At 27.5% G+C, this 16,540-nt stretch overlaps 2 protein-coding genes across 6 annotated transcripts; one reads left to right on the top strand and one right to left on the bottom strand.

The window, feature by feature from the left end:
* Positions 1 to 2,785: 2,785 nt before the first annotated feature.
* On the top strand, positions 2,786 to 6,238 carry LOC145188162 (uncharacterized). Of its 2 annotated transcripts, XM_090081117.1 has the most exons (3): positions 2,786 to 2,917; positions 3,484 to 3,693; positions 4,148 to 6,238. In XM_090081117.1, exon 3 carries the CDS (start codon positions 4,151 to 4,153, stop codon positions 4,490 to 4,492), a length of 342 nt encoding a protein of 113 aa, XP_089937243.1. In that variant the 5' UTR covers positions 2,786 to 2,917; positions 3,484 to 3,693; positions 4,148 to 4,150; the 3' UTR covers positions 4,493 to 6,238. The 2 variants fall into 2 exon arrangements, with proteins under 2 accessions (XP_089937243.1, XP_089937236.1); XM_090081110.1 differs by lacking the exon at positions 2,786 to 2,917 and having other exon boundaries at positions 3,466 to 3,693.
* A 230-nt stretch (positions 6,239 to 6,468) lies between these two features.
* Positions 6,469 to 10,675, bottom strand: LOC145187887 (tumor necrosis factor alpha-induced protein 8-like protein). Of its 4 annotated transcripts, none has more exons than XM_090081053.1 (3): positions 10,493 to 10,511; positions 9,890 to 9,919; positions 6,469 to 8,318 (listed from the first exon to the last, which is right to left on the bottom strand). In XM_090081053.1, exons 2-3 carry the CDS (start codon positions 9,917 to 9,919, stop codon positions 7,740 to 7,742), a joined length of 609 nt encoding a protein of 202 aa, XP_089937179.1. In that variant the 5' UTR covers positions 10,493 to 10,511; the 3' UTR covers positions 6,469 to 7,739. The 4 variants fall into 4 exon arrangements, with proteins under 4 accessions (XP_089937179.1, XP_089937195.1, XP_089937187.1 ...); XM_090081069.1 differs by lacking the exon at positions 10,493 to 10,511 and adding an exon at positions 10,376 to 10,390; XM_090081061.1 differs by lacking the exon at positions 10,493 to 10,511 and adding an exon at positions 10,309 to 10,324.
* Positions 10,676 to 16,540: the final 5,865 nt, after the last annotated feature.

Raw genomic sequence — 16,540 nt, 5'->3', positions numbered from 1 at the left:
TTACCAAACTCTTCAGGCAAACCATATGGAAAACCACAAAACTCATATCTATGGAAATACTGTTTATAAACATAATTACAGACTAATTAACAAATGTTAGTGCAACATAAGTCATTTACTGCTAAGTTTACAAACTTATGGTTCAAATCTATGAAAATTAGTTAACAAATACTTATTTGAATCATATTCTAGTTTTAATGAATACTATTAAAGTAAGAGGTAACGGGTGTTGACCGGAGCTTTTATAGAGGAAATTTGCGTTAGTACAATTAGTTACCTGCTACTCATACAATTAATCTAAATGCTTGGGTGAAGCTTTTATAATTTTTACAACTGAGGTTCTCTTACTAAACTATTATCTTTCGATTTTTAACGTTAATAATATCCAAAAAGCACCCATTTGTGTATATGAGTTACATCAGTGGTCAATATGTTTATTTTAGTACTGCGTGCTTCTTACAAAGCACAGAGGCAAATCCGGCTTAGAGCAAGCAGTTAACAAAATATAAGAGGAATACAGTTATAACAAAATATAATAGGGATACAGTTATTGCTTTCAAATTAAGAGTACTTGTATCTGGTGCTTGAGATTGACTTATTTCTGTGCTGATGTCATCATCTTTCAATAATTATTCAGCACTGTCAGCTTATAAACATTGGTTTCAACAAAACCACTAATGTTTTCATTTGCCTATATTAGCTTACTAACAACTATCCATACAGAGCAAACCAATCTTTTAGTATGCTGCTCAGGAGAGCATGTTATTCACGGCACACTGAATTCCATTTTCTATATTACTTCAGCATTCTAATATTTTTTACCGGTATCTATAAACATGAACTACTTAATTTATTTGTAAGGAATCAGAGCACAAATATATGCTACCTCAAGTTTTTTGTAATTTTGTTCTGAACATATGTTTTTAGTGAGTGAGTTCAGTTCAAAGTAACTTTAAATATTGATTTTTAACAAGTATCACTTGTTTATCATTTGTTTATTTCCTGAAACATATTTTTTTTCTTTTGAGTTAGAGAAAAAGTAATTAAGAACTTTTAAAAATTTTAAAGAAGTATTTAAAGAAAAGTCAAAAAGAATTTAATGAAACAAAAAAGCAATTTTGTCAAAAAATTAAGACTATTAGTTTTACCGAGACGGGGGATTAAAATGATAATATTATGATAAAAAAAAAAAGAGTTTTTTAATTTAATAAAACGCAAGTTTTTTAACTTAAATTTTTCTTTCTAGCTAAACAACACTTTATAAAAATGAGACTTGAAAAAAACAAAATTGAAATTATGAGCAATCTCATCTAAAATAATAAAAGATGAGCGGCACTATAATAATTTTAAAGTTTTAATATTATGAGACTTCGTATTTTTTGGTCGATTTGCAATTTAACTTTTTAATGAAGTCAACTTAAGATAAATTTGGTTGAGTTTTCTCTCCGGCTTCAAAAATTCTGCAAATTTTTTTGCTTTTTGAAAAGCCATTTAAAAAAAAAAAACATTTTCCAAGAATGAAAAGCAAAAACTATTCTGTAGCAAAAATAAGAAAGGAATACAATAATATACTCAACAAGCAAAAATTTTGGAATTCATTTTTCGGACGACTCATATTCCGTCGGATCAAATTAGTCCCAAGCATTTTCTTCCTTAAATAACAGAAAAACTCGGAAACTACACTTACACTTTAGAATGGAAGTCGTGAATTGATTGGGTGATGGAATTTTAATATACCAATGTTGAAAAATTTAAATGACAGGCTAGGCAAAGGGGCTAAACTTTAAAACTTGCTTATAGTAAATATATCACGACATTTTTAAGATTCTTTACCACTTCACTTGCATGCGTTACCTACTCTGAAAAATAATGATTTTTATTTATTAATTGTTAATTATTACCACTTAAAACTATTAATTTGATTGCTTGAAATAAAAAATTAAATAGCCTTGTTAACGAGCGTAAACCAAAACATTATTGTTGAAAATAAATGGCTGCTGAAATCTTTAACTTATCAGCTCCAGAACTTTAATTCGTCCAACAAGAAATATAAAAGCAGTAATTAACTAATGATGTAATCTTTATACATTGAAACAAAATAAATTGCATTTATCCATCTTTATAAATTTACAGCAAAATTGTGTAAAAAAATTAGTCATATATATATAAATTTTAAATCAAATTTTCTCTTTAACAATTAAAAAATTTTTTTTAAATAGTCGCCAGGTGCAATTACGATAAACGCTGTACATTAACTGTATGACTAAAATTTTAAAATAAGCCGCATCTTTCAGAAAATAGGCAATAATTGTTTTACTTCGAAATCTGAATTAGACATTGATAAAATAATGTATTTATACTAAGTTTTGCCATCTGGTTACATTATCTAAAATAATCTAATTGTTAAAAAAGTTTTACCATCTGGCCACAGTATTTAAATGTTGGATGATACTTATTTCAATATAGCTTAAAGTATTTTTTTTTTTTTTAATTTATGACGGATTTGCTGGAAAATTATCTCTGAAACAAAGACTTTTAATGCTAAGCTTGAGCCTAATAAAAATTCAACATTTTTTTTGTTTGTTTGTTTTATTCTTGTACTACCATTTTAATGATCGGTTAATTAAAATACTTTTTTTTATCGGTTAATAAGGATACTTTTTTATTTTGTTTTTATTTTTATTTTTATTTTTTTCTAAGACTGCTCCCCTGGTTGAATTCAACTTGTACAAAAAAAGTTTCATAGCATTAAGGGTGTCTTCATGAAATTCTTTTCGATTTTAGGATATCATTAGATATTTAACACAAAAATGCTTAAGTAACATCGATTGAATAAATAATAAGAAATTTTAATAGAACAACAACTGCGAAAAGAAAACTACAACTGATGGTGGGACTAACATTGATGGGCAGAAAAGTAGCTAAGTTTTTTTTATAAAAGCCACTTTATACATGTTATTCATAATATAAACACGTTTTTATTTCCTTTACATTTAGAACGTTGTGTAATGAATCATAATTTGTACCGTTAATTAAATTTTAGAGTAACTTCCTCTTACATTTTAAAATTTTATTTTATTCAGTGTGATAAAGGAATGCAAAGAATTTTAAACGTAATAATCGCAACGAAAGTAAAACGACGTGCTCGTGTTTTATAAAATCCCTGTAAATCTAACGCGCTTACATTTCTAAATTGAAGAGAATTTAAATTAAATAGGAGTAAGCATTAACATATAATTAAATTATAAATTTTGCTGCTAGTTTGGCTAATTCATACGACCTAAAAACTTGTGTTCTTTACTTTTTGCGATATTCATCGCAGAATTAACGCAATTGGCAACGCTGTCCGAAATTAATTGAACAAACTGCGTTCGAGATCGGCCTAAGATTATATTGCTCTTTTGCCGTAATTATTTTTTACTTTTGGATGTTATTTAATCAAATAAACATTTTGTAACGTTTTTCTTTATTAATAAATGTTAGGAAAGTCACGTCTATTTACCGACAAAAAAATTTCTGCGAAGGAGAGACTTAACGGTGGTCTAAAAAGTCTGTGGAAGTACTTAGTATAAAACGGTATCACAACGAAAGATTATTACATCAGCGAAATTAGTGATAAAAGGATAACTCAAAGCCACAACAAGGCAGATCTTGTGACGTCTCTTATTAAAGGAACAAGTTTAGAATAGTCAAGTAAGAAAATTTCAGTTTGTTTGTGTATGTATGTAACATATGTATATGAATGTATATGTATGTATATGTATGTATATGTATGTATGTATATGTATGTATATGTATGTATATGTATGTATATGTATGTATATGTATGTATATGTATGTATGTATGTATGTATGTATGTATGTATGTATGTATGTATGTATGTATGTATGTATGTATGTATATATGTATGTATGTACGTATGTTGTATGTATGTATGTATGTATGTATGTATGTATGTATGTATGTATGTATGTATGTATGTATGTATGTATGTATGTATGTATATATATGTATATGTATATGTATATATATATATATATATATATATATATATATATATATATATATATATATATATATATAGTTGTTTGACGTTTAGGCTAATGCATCATATAACTAATTTTATTAATATTTTTTTAATTCTAGAAAATGGGCGTTTTTAAATTCTTTAAAAAGAAAAATAACGAAACAGCTCCAAATGAAGATAATGGGGAAGTATCAGCTCGACCAAATCGTCCATCATTGAGGCGAAGAATATCTAATGAATCTATGCGAAGACTCCGTGCTATTGGAGCTTGCTTAAGAGTTATAGGTGATGATATTCAAAGAAGAAGTGAAAAGCAAGAAGATGTTGTAACTCTAACTGATGATGGACTAGATAAAAAATTTGATGATAATAAAAGAAATACACCACTAGTTGAAAGCAATAGAGGGTCAAATCCACATGGAAAAATTAATAATAGTTTATCAAATGGAAAGGTTAATAAGTAAAACCAGTAAAATGTTGAACCAAATGTAACTTGGTTTCATTTTAGTAGTCCCTGAACTGGTTGATTTGATACTTATGTTTTCATATTGAACTAACGAGAAAGAATTTGGTAGTTGCCAAAACCATGTTCGTTTTGATTATATAAAATAGTTCTAGCTTAAATAATAGCTTGTAAAAAACTCAGTGGCGTATATGTTTATGTTTAACATTACACTGATCTAATAACTTTTGTGATTGAAAGGTATCTTATAAACTAGGTAGATACCTCTCAACTAATAGCTTTTTTAATTGTATAGTACACTCTATTCTAAAATTTATTTTTCTAAATAATTTTGTTAGTATATTTATTACTATCTAGTGCTTTTTAAAATAGATAACATTTTTATGTCGGGAGTGATTGAAAATAAATGTATATTAAATGAGTTTGTGATTTAAGTTGAATTTTTAAACAATAATTATTGCATCTTATGAATACACTTATTCTGTAATTAATCATAGTGTTTTATTTTATGTATAGAAAAATAGCTTTTTATACATTGTATATTCTTTTAAATCTATATCCTTTTATAGATTTAAACAATCATCAAGACTTACATGAAAGATTTTTTATCAGTTAAAAATGCCAAAGGAAGGAAATATATGTAAAAATGAATTACTCAATTTTACACAATATTCATCTGATCAAATTTATTTGTGTTTTATAGGAATTCTATTATAAAAGGCATACTTTTTTGAAAGTTTGAACATATTGAAGCAATTTGGGAACTGCTCAGATGATTGAATCAATTACAGAAATGGTTGCATATTTATCATTAAAGAATTTTTCTAAAATTTTTAATGATGATTTGCTTTGCTAGTTATAACAGCAAATTCTTCATGATTTCTTCATCCCATTGTCTAAATGAGCGATGATTAAGAATAAATCCACAATGATAGTTTGACCAAAACTGTTCCCTAATAATTTAACCAAATGAACAATTATTGAACTAAATGTGTAAGTCAGTAATATATTTTTGGTACTTTTGGTATAACACAAAAAATTCTGTTAAATTGAAGCAAGATATCATGATATATATGATAGTTTTTACACTTATTTAAAATTCTTTACATAATTTATTCTCTTAAAATTTGTGAGTTACTAAAACATACACAAAAAAAAATATCTCTGGAGTAAACTTTAGGAGAGAGATGATACGCAATACAACGCTTGCTTTGAGCATAATATGCACAATCTCAACTCCTGGTGCAGGATGCCATCAGTTTTTCTTTAATAATAGTTTAGTTTTGGGTATTTCAACCTTAAAAAAAATTAACTTTTTAAATTTTATCTTTTTATAAACTAGTGATAAATTAATATAAGTTAGGGTAAAGTAGCCATAGATTAAACGACTTTTACAGCTGACTTATTTACTTAGGATAGAATATGCAGAAAGTCGTTGTGCAATATATTTATGATGATATCGGATATTTATAACTTTAACATGCTAAAGAAACATGATGTTATAGTGTCAAGCATATTTCTTAAAAATTGTTTATTTCATTTTTCTAAGTCCACTAAAGGAACCTGGATTGAAGGTTTTAAATTTATCTGTAAAACAATAAAAAATATTGCTATGTATATTTTTCGTAACACTTATTATATTTGATGTATATTTTAATAGCTTTTTCTGCATTAGTTTAAAGGTTGTTTATTTTTCTTTTGTGATTTAGTTTTTAAATAATTAAAATTCATTCATTATTCTGAAAAATGTTGTTTTTAATTATTTTTTTGAATTGTTTTATTAAAATTTTATATTTAATAAACACTGCATTACACACTTTGTGCATTTAAACAGTTCCTTTAAAATTTAGTAAATTAACTGAAAAAACGTGGCTCGCTAACTTTTTCAGCCATTTTTTATATTTTCAGTAAGATTGTCCGCTCCCAGTCAAAACTACGGATTCGTGACGGGAAGGCCTGTAGTAAATATAGCCATGATCAAACACGATTTGACTGAGTGTAATTCAATTGAAAATTAAAGTTTAAATCATGCCATTTAATTGCTATTTAAAAAAATCTTTACTACAACGGAAATTAATACATTAAGATCTATACACAACTAAGTCGATATTAAATTCAAAGAAAAACTCGAAGTCTATACTATTAGACATATAATAAAAGGAATTTCAAGGGTTGTTTGGCTTCGTACATTAAGAAAAGCAATTACTAAAAGAATTTTTTGACTAAAAAATATTGAATCGCTGTAAATCATTAGTGTGCACAACATTATAAAAACATACCATTTAAAGGTTGACAGAAACCCAAACCTTACGCATGCGTTTCAATAACCTTATGTCTTAAGAGAATTTTTATACACGTCAGTGGGGTGATGAAACCTGTTATCTGAGTTCTTTTGAAATTTATTTGATTTAAATTTATAAGAGATATTTATATAGCCCTTTTGTTCAGAAAATATTAGATTTGATTCCGACTATAAAAATTTTTTTAAATTTAATCTAATATTTCCTGAATACAAACACTATAAAAATCTTTCAAAAAATGAAATAAAGAAAATTTAAAAAGAATAATAGTAATAATAATAAAAATTGATGTTTCATCATCCGATTGACGCATATGCGCATTATCTTAAAGTTAAAAAAGTTTTTTGTTTTCTTTAACTAAATAAAAATAAAGAATAATAAAAAAAAGATACATAGCCATAAGAAATCATTTAAAAATCTGTTTTAATAATGCTTTAACCCTGAAATAAATATAATCTAATAATAAAAACCTTATTTTCGTTTATCACATTTTTCTATTTTGTTTTTCTTGTATATTATAAAACATGAAGGATTATTTAAAAAACGAACTGTGATTAAAATTTCCAATGAAAACTGAAGTTTTATTTAACAAGCTGAATATACTCTCTTTTGATTGCTTTCTCTCACATCAAAATGAGTTGGAAAATTAGTCACTGTCTCGATAAAAAGCTGAAATAAAAATATCAGGATAAAATGGTTTAAATGATTGTTTTAAAAGAGAAGCAACCAATTATTGCACCAATATAATAAAGTGTTAAATGCTTATGCCATTCAAAATAGAACCCTGACATACAAATATACAATTAAAGAAAATACCCAGAAGCAAAACTTCACTACATGGAAGAGTCAAATCTTTCAGTGCAACTTGCTTAAGAACACACTTTTTGAAGTTATAAATGAAGCCATTTTAAATGCGTGATTTTAAATGTGTGTGAGTTAGCAGCTCATTTATAGCTGGCCCTGCTCTATAAGTGTGTTCAATGACTTAACAACATTAGCTAGATACGGTCTAAACTTGCTACCAGGTTGAAAAACAGATTCTAAAACTTCAGGGTTAGAGTAGAAATTATAGACACTCTCTATACGTTTCAATGATTTTGCTGTAAGATGATTACAAACAGCTTTTTCTAAGAGCTTCTGAGAATCCCGCATCATCGTGACAGTATACTCACAATCAAATGTAAAATCCACTTCATAAAAACTTATTATAGATTTAGCTATGGTTTTGAATTTACTCTGAAAATTTTGAATCATTGAGATTTCTTCTTTTGTAAAGCGATTGTTAGAGGACAATAGAGCAACTTTGACTACAACTTTAATCATATTTTTCATGACTTTTTCTGCTTCTTTTTTGCTTTCAAGGTAGTTTTTTGCAATTCTATAGCAGTTATCAATTAGTTCAGAGGTAGGTCCATCAACAACTTGTTTTGCCAAACCTTTAGATGACATTTTACTGGCTATCTTGCCTTGGATTCTTAACCCAATGCTTTTTGCATGCACCTCTTCATCTCCCATATCTGATCTACACTAAAATAGCATAGAAGAACAAAGTAAGCAACAACATATCATGAAAAAGATATTTATGGCAAACAATCACTTCACTTAAAGCCATTATTGCAATTTATATACAATTAGTCATTAATTTTTTTTGTAAAATTTTTTTGCTGAACTAATCTTCAAAGATAAAATCATAAAAACTGAAACTTACAACAGTAGTGCTGAAATAAATACAAATAAAAACACAAGTACTTTTTATAGTTTATTTGAGAAAAACTTTGTGTGCATGTGTGTGCGTTTATTACACAAAGACAAAAACTGAATTATTAACCAATGCTTTTATGTAAAGGAGTCTGTTTTGTCAAAGTTTGATTTAATCATTTTTTTGAATGAGGTAACCTCTTATTTATAGCACTAAATGTAGACAAACTGCACAAATGTTTATGACATTTAAAATTAAAGTAAATAAAAGTTGCCTAAGAGATTATGAATAATAAAACTTTAAAACTCATGCTTTAAATATGTATACATGTTTTACACCATAAATATATATGTATGTATATATTTAAGTATGTATGTATGTATGTATGTATGTATGTATGTATGTATGTATGTATGTATGTATGTATGTATGTATGTATGTATGTATGTATGTATGTATGTATGTATGTATGTATGTATAAGCATATACATTTATGGTATAAAAAATATATACATCCTTAATCTATAGTGTATTTAATTAAATCACTTTATAAAGAATTTTTATTTAACATAGCTTTCAAATGTACTTATGTAGAGGCACAATATTTATATATATATAAAAAAAGAAACATACAATAACTCCAGAAAATACTCAATTTTATGTATATAAACTGATGCGAACAAAAATATACTGATGTACTAGATGCACAAAAAGATAAGCTTTATTTTACATTCTTTCCTTTCTATTTAATTGTTGTTGTTTTTTTATCAACTGTAGAGTAATTTATTGATATTAACAACAATTTTAATTATTTATTGTCTTTTTAAAAAACATATTGCTCTATTTTATAAACATACTACATATATAATGTTCTATTGTTCAAACTATTTACTCCATGTCTGAAACAAAAACTTAACAATTGTATGTCCAATGAGGCGAGAGGGAACAGAGTCTTTATTTTTTTAATAGTCTTTTTATGCATATGTGTACACATTCACATACACATGCATTAAAAAAACAACTACTCAAATAAAAAGTAAAAATAGGAGAAAACATTTGCTTGATAGGACACAAATATATAATTACAGAATAAGGAAAACCTATTACCATAATATTTATATAGCTTTATTTTTCAAACTAATAACTACTAACTCTTTTTTAAGAGAAGTTTTCAAGTATAATTCTAATCAATTATGGTATTTATAAATGTGTGTGATAGTGTTATCAAAATCTATTTCTGATTAAAACTTATGTGTCATATACATATACATTTTATTCCATATTCAGTGCAACTGAAGTAATATAAATTAAAAGGTAAACAATTAGCACTACTGTTTGTATTTATTTCATACTTCAGATGTAAACAGAACTATTGGGAAAAAAATATTTTAAAACCTACATTTTCTTCTCCCATTTCCTCACAAGTCATCTAGTAAAGTATAATACCATTAAAAGAAACTATTCAAATATTTATTGTGAAGTTTTGTATTTAAAAATTATAATGCAATGAGACATAAAGCAGCAGTTTTCAATAAAACATATAAAAAATTAATTAGGAGAAATCATATGTTGTTTGATATTCAGATTTCTAAATCACTTCAGAATAATTTTTTTTAAAGTTAAATAACTTCACACTCTTTTTTCTATTACATCTTTAGGAAAATTCCATATTTAATATAATATAATAAAATATAAATATATATACTGTGCGTAAATATATAAAGCATAGTTATAGTCACACCTAATATAAAAGCTATATGACATTACAACACTACAACACTGTGCATAATGCAACAAAACATAAAGAAAGAATATTACGTAGACTGAACGCTATAACCAATCTTCCATCTAATTTTATTTATTTTACTGTGCACCCCTATTATACCTTCGATGAATCATTACGCTTCCCAATTTCCTAAACTTTTTAACGTGATAAAGTAATTTATTTTGTTTATCTAAAAGCATGTTAAACAAATTAAAACGAATCGACAGACTAAATTACTTGGAATTTTGAAACTTTCATTAGATTTATGGAAGTATAAACTGAAGTTGGTATGGGCTACGGTTGTCAGATTTTTCTTCCAGCAAGTTTATAGAATCTGACCAAAATTAAGGATCGGCTGCAATTTTGTAGCTACGACTAGCATTTCTGAGTGCTTTAACAACAAGTTTTCATTTTATGTCGACTTTCATAAGCTCACGATAATTTAGCGATAATTTGGTAATTGAGACAGAGCGTGCTTGACGGCATTTTTAGACTAACGACTAATTAATCTATTTTGAGATAAAATTGTGAAATTGATGTAAACCATTTTGTATATATATATTTTTTTCAAGGAAACCAAAAAACAATTAAAATGGAAAAAAAACTATTTAATTTTCCCGACCTCTCAGCGAATTAACTGTAATTGGAACTGTGGGCGCACAATTAACTTTTTAATTTACTCTTTTAAATAGATTGACACAGAGTGAAGCATAAAATCTTTTTAGAGCCATTTAACGCTCAATCATAGTGTGAGTCTCTTAAACTTTTTTTCCTCAAGAACCCTATTAACTGATCATGTATCTTTGCGACTCAGTTATATAAATTAATGAATAAATTTGACAATTTTGAAGAAAATGATGAAATACAATTTCAAACCAGTTTGTCATAGAGTAAATTGCGTTTAAGTAATAAAATTAGAGATCAACAATCAATAGATCACAAGTCAATTTTCATTTTCAAACTTTTCATATTTGTCAACGTTAACTGTATTTGAATAGCCTTAATTCCAGCCTAAAATACAAAATTATTGATAATGATGAAAGGTTGTTAACAGAGGTTTACTGGATTTCATTCACCAATGAGGGAATAAGTAATCCAACAAACTTATGCACATTATTCAGCTTTACTGCTACTTTCGCACTTGGAACTTTCACAAATTTTAAGGCGGCATGTACATGAGTTACGGCCACTTATAAATGGGCAGTTAACAAAGATTCATTTTGGCATCAGATGTAATACATTGAGCTTGATATATTTTTTGTAAGGAATGTTTTGTTGACTTAGATTTAAAAAGCAACAGGGATCTGGGGAAAATTTTATTTTCCGATGAAGTGTTTTATAGTAACAACTTAAATTATTGAGCACAATGGAATTGAGCCGTTTTTACAGATCTTCACTTAAAATACCTCGACATAACTTATGCAATTCTTGCATCTTCTTATTTAAATTCAACTGTTGCTTAATAAATACAGAAATTTAAAGGATTGCTTCAAACGAAGATAATTACTTTTATATTGCAACAACACTTCTAAACTTATGCTTAACTTGGTCCTCATCTTAAACAATTCTCAATAATCTTTAATCATCTTTAATGATGGTGACAAGAATATCACAAAGGATACTTCATTTTTTCGAATCGTTTAGTTAAAAGGATATATTGTATCAGATTTTGAGAAGCAGGTTGAAAAAAAATTTGATTTAACTGGTGTGGGACAAATATTTGGCTCTGATTTTATTTAATCTCTTTATCTCCGTTTACAATAATAAGCAATAAATTTTTTTTTTCAAAAAAAAAAAAAAAAAGAAAGCCGGTGCAAAGTTAAAGTCATGCTTGCACAACTGCAAACTGACAGGAGTAAAAATATCATACAACAAACGAATTTGAGAGTCGAAAGTTTTCATTTAAATTGTGTTTTTGAATCTTTTTACAGAAACAGGTGATACAAAATGAAGAATGAAGAAGTGAAAAAATATAAACAAAACAAATCATTATTTATTCATTTACATTGAAAGAAAATTCAATAATCAAACTTTAAATTAGTTCTTTTATGATAATTATGTTAAATATGACGTTGCTTTTTATTCGGCTCAAAAAATGTGATTTGCACTTTTTTTGATTAATTGATATACCCTTGGTATAATAGTCAACAAGACAGTCATAGGATCTAAGTAAATCTTTTGGATCTTAAGAAAATAAGATAAACACCTGTGTGGTTGAATATCATGATTCATACAAAATTAGTGGGAACCATACCTTAAAATCTAATTTGATTTACTGAGCAACATTACGGGACAATTTTTAACATGGAATTTTTTAAAGAATATCTTAGTTAAAAAAAAGTAAACAGAGATTTTTTTGTTATAAATTTAGTTAAAAAATATAATCTTTTTGTGGAACAAAATGTTTTCAAATATCAAAGTTTAGATTAAAATAACTTGAAAAGAAGTTAAACAATTTTTAATTTGTTTGTTTTAATTGTTCTCAAATGAAATAATAAAAAGAAGTTAACAGTTAACAAAAAAAAAGTTGTAGAAACAGAATAATTATAGAAACAGAAAATACAAGAAATGGCAAATATAGGTTATTACTTGAAGTAACATCTTAAAATTCCCATCCATATACAAAATCTGTAAGCTTAGCATCTTTCAATTTTCTGAGAACAAATTATCTGAATATGTTGTTATTAGGAATGGAACCCATATAAAAATGTACTCAATGACTAAAACAACTCTTGGATTAAAAGTTGCAAGAACAAAATGCCACCGTATGTGAAGATGCTAAGCTTTTAACCCTCTTCATTCATCTTCAAGAATATCCATCTTACGATTTAACTTAGTTCACTTAACTTAATAATTTAGATTTATATATTTTAAATGCTATTATGTTCCCAAACTTCTTAATTTTCGTTTCTCAATTATTTTAAATACAAAATCAGAAATAATGATTGTTGATAACTAATACTTGCCACTTCCACCATCATACGGAGTGATTCAGTTCGATGAGAGCAATACTAGGAAGATAACCATAAATGCACGTGTATTGGGACTTTAAATATGAAATCATATATTTATTGTTGATAAATATCTTTATAGAATGACTTTTGAGAGTTTTGTAGCGATGATTAATGTAAAAAGATTTTGTGTAAAAAATGTGATATTTCTCAAGCGAGGAAGGGCAGTATTTATGATTTAACAAGTAATGGTGAATGTCTCTTTTGTTGGTTGTCGACACCACAGCCTTCTCCTGCATCTTGATATCCAAATGGTAGAAATTTTGTTTTTAAAGGAGCATTGGATATGAAGAGTTGGGTAGAAGGAAAAAGTTCCCGCAGCACGATCTAGAGTAGACGTAAATGCGCACATATTTGTGCGCATTTACGTCTACTTTTCTTTAAACATTAATCAAGAAAAAATTAACATTAAGTTGTTAAAGTACGCTATTAAAACCGCTGCTTAATTTGGATTTGTAAAATGCAAAGTAATTTAAATATCTTTGAGTTGAAGAAAATAAAGTCAAGTTGTGTCAGTATCATTGATAAAACCTAGGCAAAATTTAAAGAACAACTACTGCTTCTCCATTAGCTTATTTTTTACACATATACTTGAAGAATGCATACTTCCCAAGTTATTTGCATTCTTTTCTTTTGTTTATATTCAGAATCAAATGTATAGTGGAAATTTATATTAAAATCATTGGTCATTGGTCTGGTTAAAACTTAATGAATTCTAAAGTTTTTACTAGGGTTTTGATAGAATATTTGACGAAAGATAAAATTTAGGTATATGAAGACATAATAAATGAATAGCCAAATATTCCACAATTACTAAAGTCTCTTACGAAGGCATAAAGAATACTGTAAACAATCCAGTTTAAAGCCTTTCTAAAGCAGGTGCCTTATTATCGAAGAAGCTTTGAATCGTTTTAATGCCTATTCAAAAGTTGTGCATTTTTAGTAAAAAGTCTCTAGCTTATGAGAATAATGTAATTGAGAGAGGAATGTTCTAACTTTCTTATTAAATTATCTTTACTTTTAGATTTAGTTGTTCGAGATGTTTTCTCGATTTGCTTTTTTATAATTTTTAATTAATTTATTATAACTGGCGCTATTTGCCTATTCATTAGGTTAGTGGTCTGAAGGTCCACCCAAGGGAATAGGATTATGTTAATGATTTCCTCTAACCAATAGGGGCTTTGCTGGAAATCACGAAACTAGATTCTTCGTGTGTAAACTGCGTGGCGGGGGCACAGTCTTAAAATGGGAAACTCAAACGGTAGCCATTATAGGAAAATAAAGGAGATTTCAATTAGTCGATGAAGTAAATGATGACATAAATCTCATGAAAGAATTGAAGTGGAGTTTAATCTTTGAAATCTCATGAACATTGGAGTTTAATCTTTGTTTTCTTTCCAAATACTTTTGTTGTCTACTTTAGTTCAGAGTGCATTTAATTGTTTTATAAAAGATTTTTTAAAAATCGCATTATTAAAAACAGGGTCAACCGATTTTTTTAATAATGCGATTCTAAATTAGTTTATAAAAATATTTCTTATGCAAAAAACTCTTTGATAATTTTTTCTTCTGTTAAAAGCTGAACTCTGTTTAAAAGATTTAGGTGGGAGAGCATACTCGATAACTATTTTTATTGGGTTTCAGCTTTTTTCTCCTTAGCTAGTAGGAATCGTTCTTAAGAGTTGATATATTTAAGCGAATCAGAGAAAACTCTGTTCAATTATTTGTTTATTATGAACCTATAGATCTCAATAAAAGTTTGAGAAATAGGTTCATGAACTTCTGCTTCAATGACCATGCAAATAAATGAAAAACAAAGTAACTCATCTATTACATTTTCGGAGTCCATTTTGCTTAACGATGGTGATAACTTATTGTTTAAAAATTATTTAACTTCATCGGCTACACACGAAGTGAAATCAAAACACAATGATAAAATCTAATTGCTCATTATACATAATAACTGTCGGACTATTATACTATGAAAAAGGTTGACAAGAACAGAATTTATCTACTTATATTATACCGAATTAAAAAATTTTGATTATTGTTGTCGTATATTTATGATGTCAGTTAGTTATTTTGTTATTATTATATCTCTATTCTCATAGAGATATTCTCAACGAGCATAAAACGAATAAAAAAGATTCTTAAATGAAACATTTTTTTTTAGTGCTAGTTCTTAGACTTCTGAAAAGGTTAGGGCTCAAATGTGTGGCATGAAACACCAGACTTTAAATTTTTTTTAATGATATTAACAATGTTGTTAAACTTGATACTAAATGTAAAGGTGCTTCAATAACTTACATCGTAGGCAATCTTTATACTAACAGACCGTGTAAACAGACAAGTTGTGTACTAAACTAAACTGAGGCAATTGCAAATATATAGGCTTTTTCAGCATTAATCTCCAGCTTTTATTTCAGTTTTGTATTACATATTCTCACTTTCTTTAGAACTTGCTGAGTGCCCAACCTGAACTTCGTAGAAACCTGAATAATTTATTCTGTTGGTTATAAAGATGGAGATTATCTGGAATTACGTTACTCTTTTCAGACAAAGTTGTTGTTTCATACGAATAAATAGTGAAAATAGTTTTCGCATGAGTAAATAGTGAAAATGGGTCACTGGGTCTCTTTTTACCATGCTTAATTACAAAAAATACAAAAAAAATTTTTTCACTACCAGAAATACTATTGCATAGTATTACAGAAATATATTGAGTATGTTCTTCTTTATCACTTGGTAACCAAAACACTTTGGCGCTACTCAACTTTCTCCCCACCCCCCACCCCCACCCCTAATTTTATGATTGATTCTGATAGAGAATTTTATGCTGATTAAGAATCGTATAAAAAGATTGGTCTCAAAATCAATGGAAAGTGCTCTAAACTGAAGTTGAAAGTACAAAACCATACGACAAGTCCCTAATATTCGCCATCTTGAATAAACCTAACGTCACGGTTGATTTTGTTCTCTTAAGCAAAATATTGCCAGCCTGGTTTTTATTATGAAAAAATGTTTTTTTGGATTATTGTAGGCGCGAAAGTTCTTTCTAGTAGTGATCGACCGAAACCGAAATTTCGGCCGAAACAGGAAAAGTAAAAAATTGCTGTCGCAGAAATTTCGGTTTCGGCTTCGGCCGAAACTTCGTCCGAAATATCGGCCGAAGCCGAAAGTTTCCGTTCACTACTTTCTAGTGTAATTAGATATACAAACGAGCTATAAAACATCTTACTCTTGTAAAACATATGATTCTTTCTTGAAAATTTTA

The sequence above is a fragment of the Hydra viridissima genome, unplaced genomic scaffold, assembly GCF_058129835.1.
Source record: "Hydra viridissima isolate aposymbiotic clone 2 unplaced genomic scaffold, HvirCarnegie_v1 scaffold_1, whole genome shotgun sequence".
Classification (NCBI taxonomy): Eukaryota; Metazoa; Cnidaria; class Hydrozoa; order Anthoathecata; family Hydridae; genus Hydra; species Hydra viridissima.
This window is presented reverse-complemented; position numbering and strand designations above follow the sequence as displayed.

Bases quoted from the DNA above. Each gene is read 5' to 3' on its own strand.
- LOC145187887 (XM_090081053.1), bottom strand. From the start codon at position 9,919: ATGACTTGTGAGGAAATGGGAGAAGAAAAT. The intron at 8,319-9,889 runs GTAGGTTTTAAA...ATGCTATTTTAG, and splicing joins AGGAAATGGGAGAAGAAAAT to TGTAGATCAGATATGGGAGA.
- LOC145188162 (XM_090081117.1), top strand. From the start codon at position 4,151: ATGGGCGTTTTTAAATTCTTTAAAAAGAAAAATAACGAAACAGCTCCA.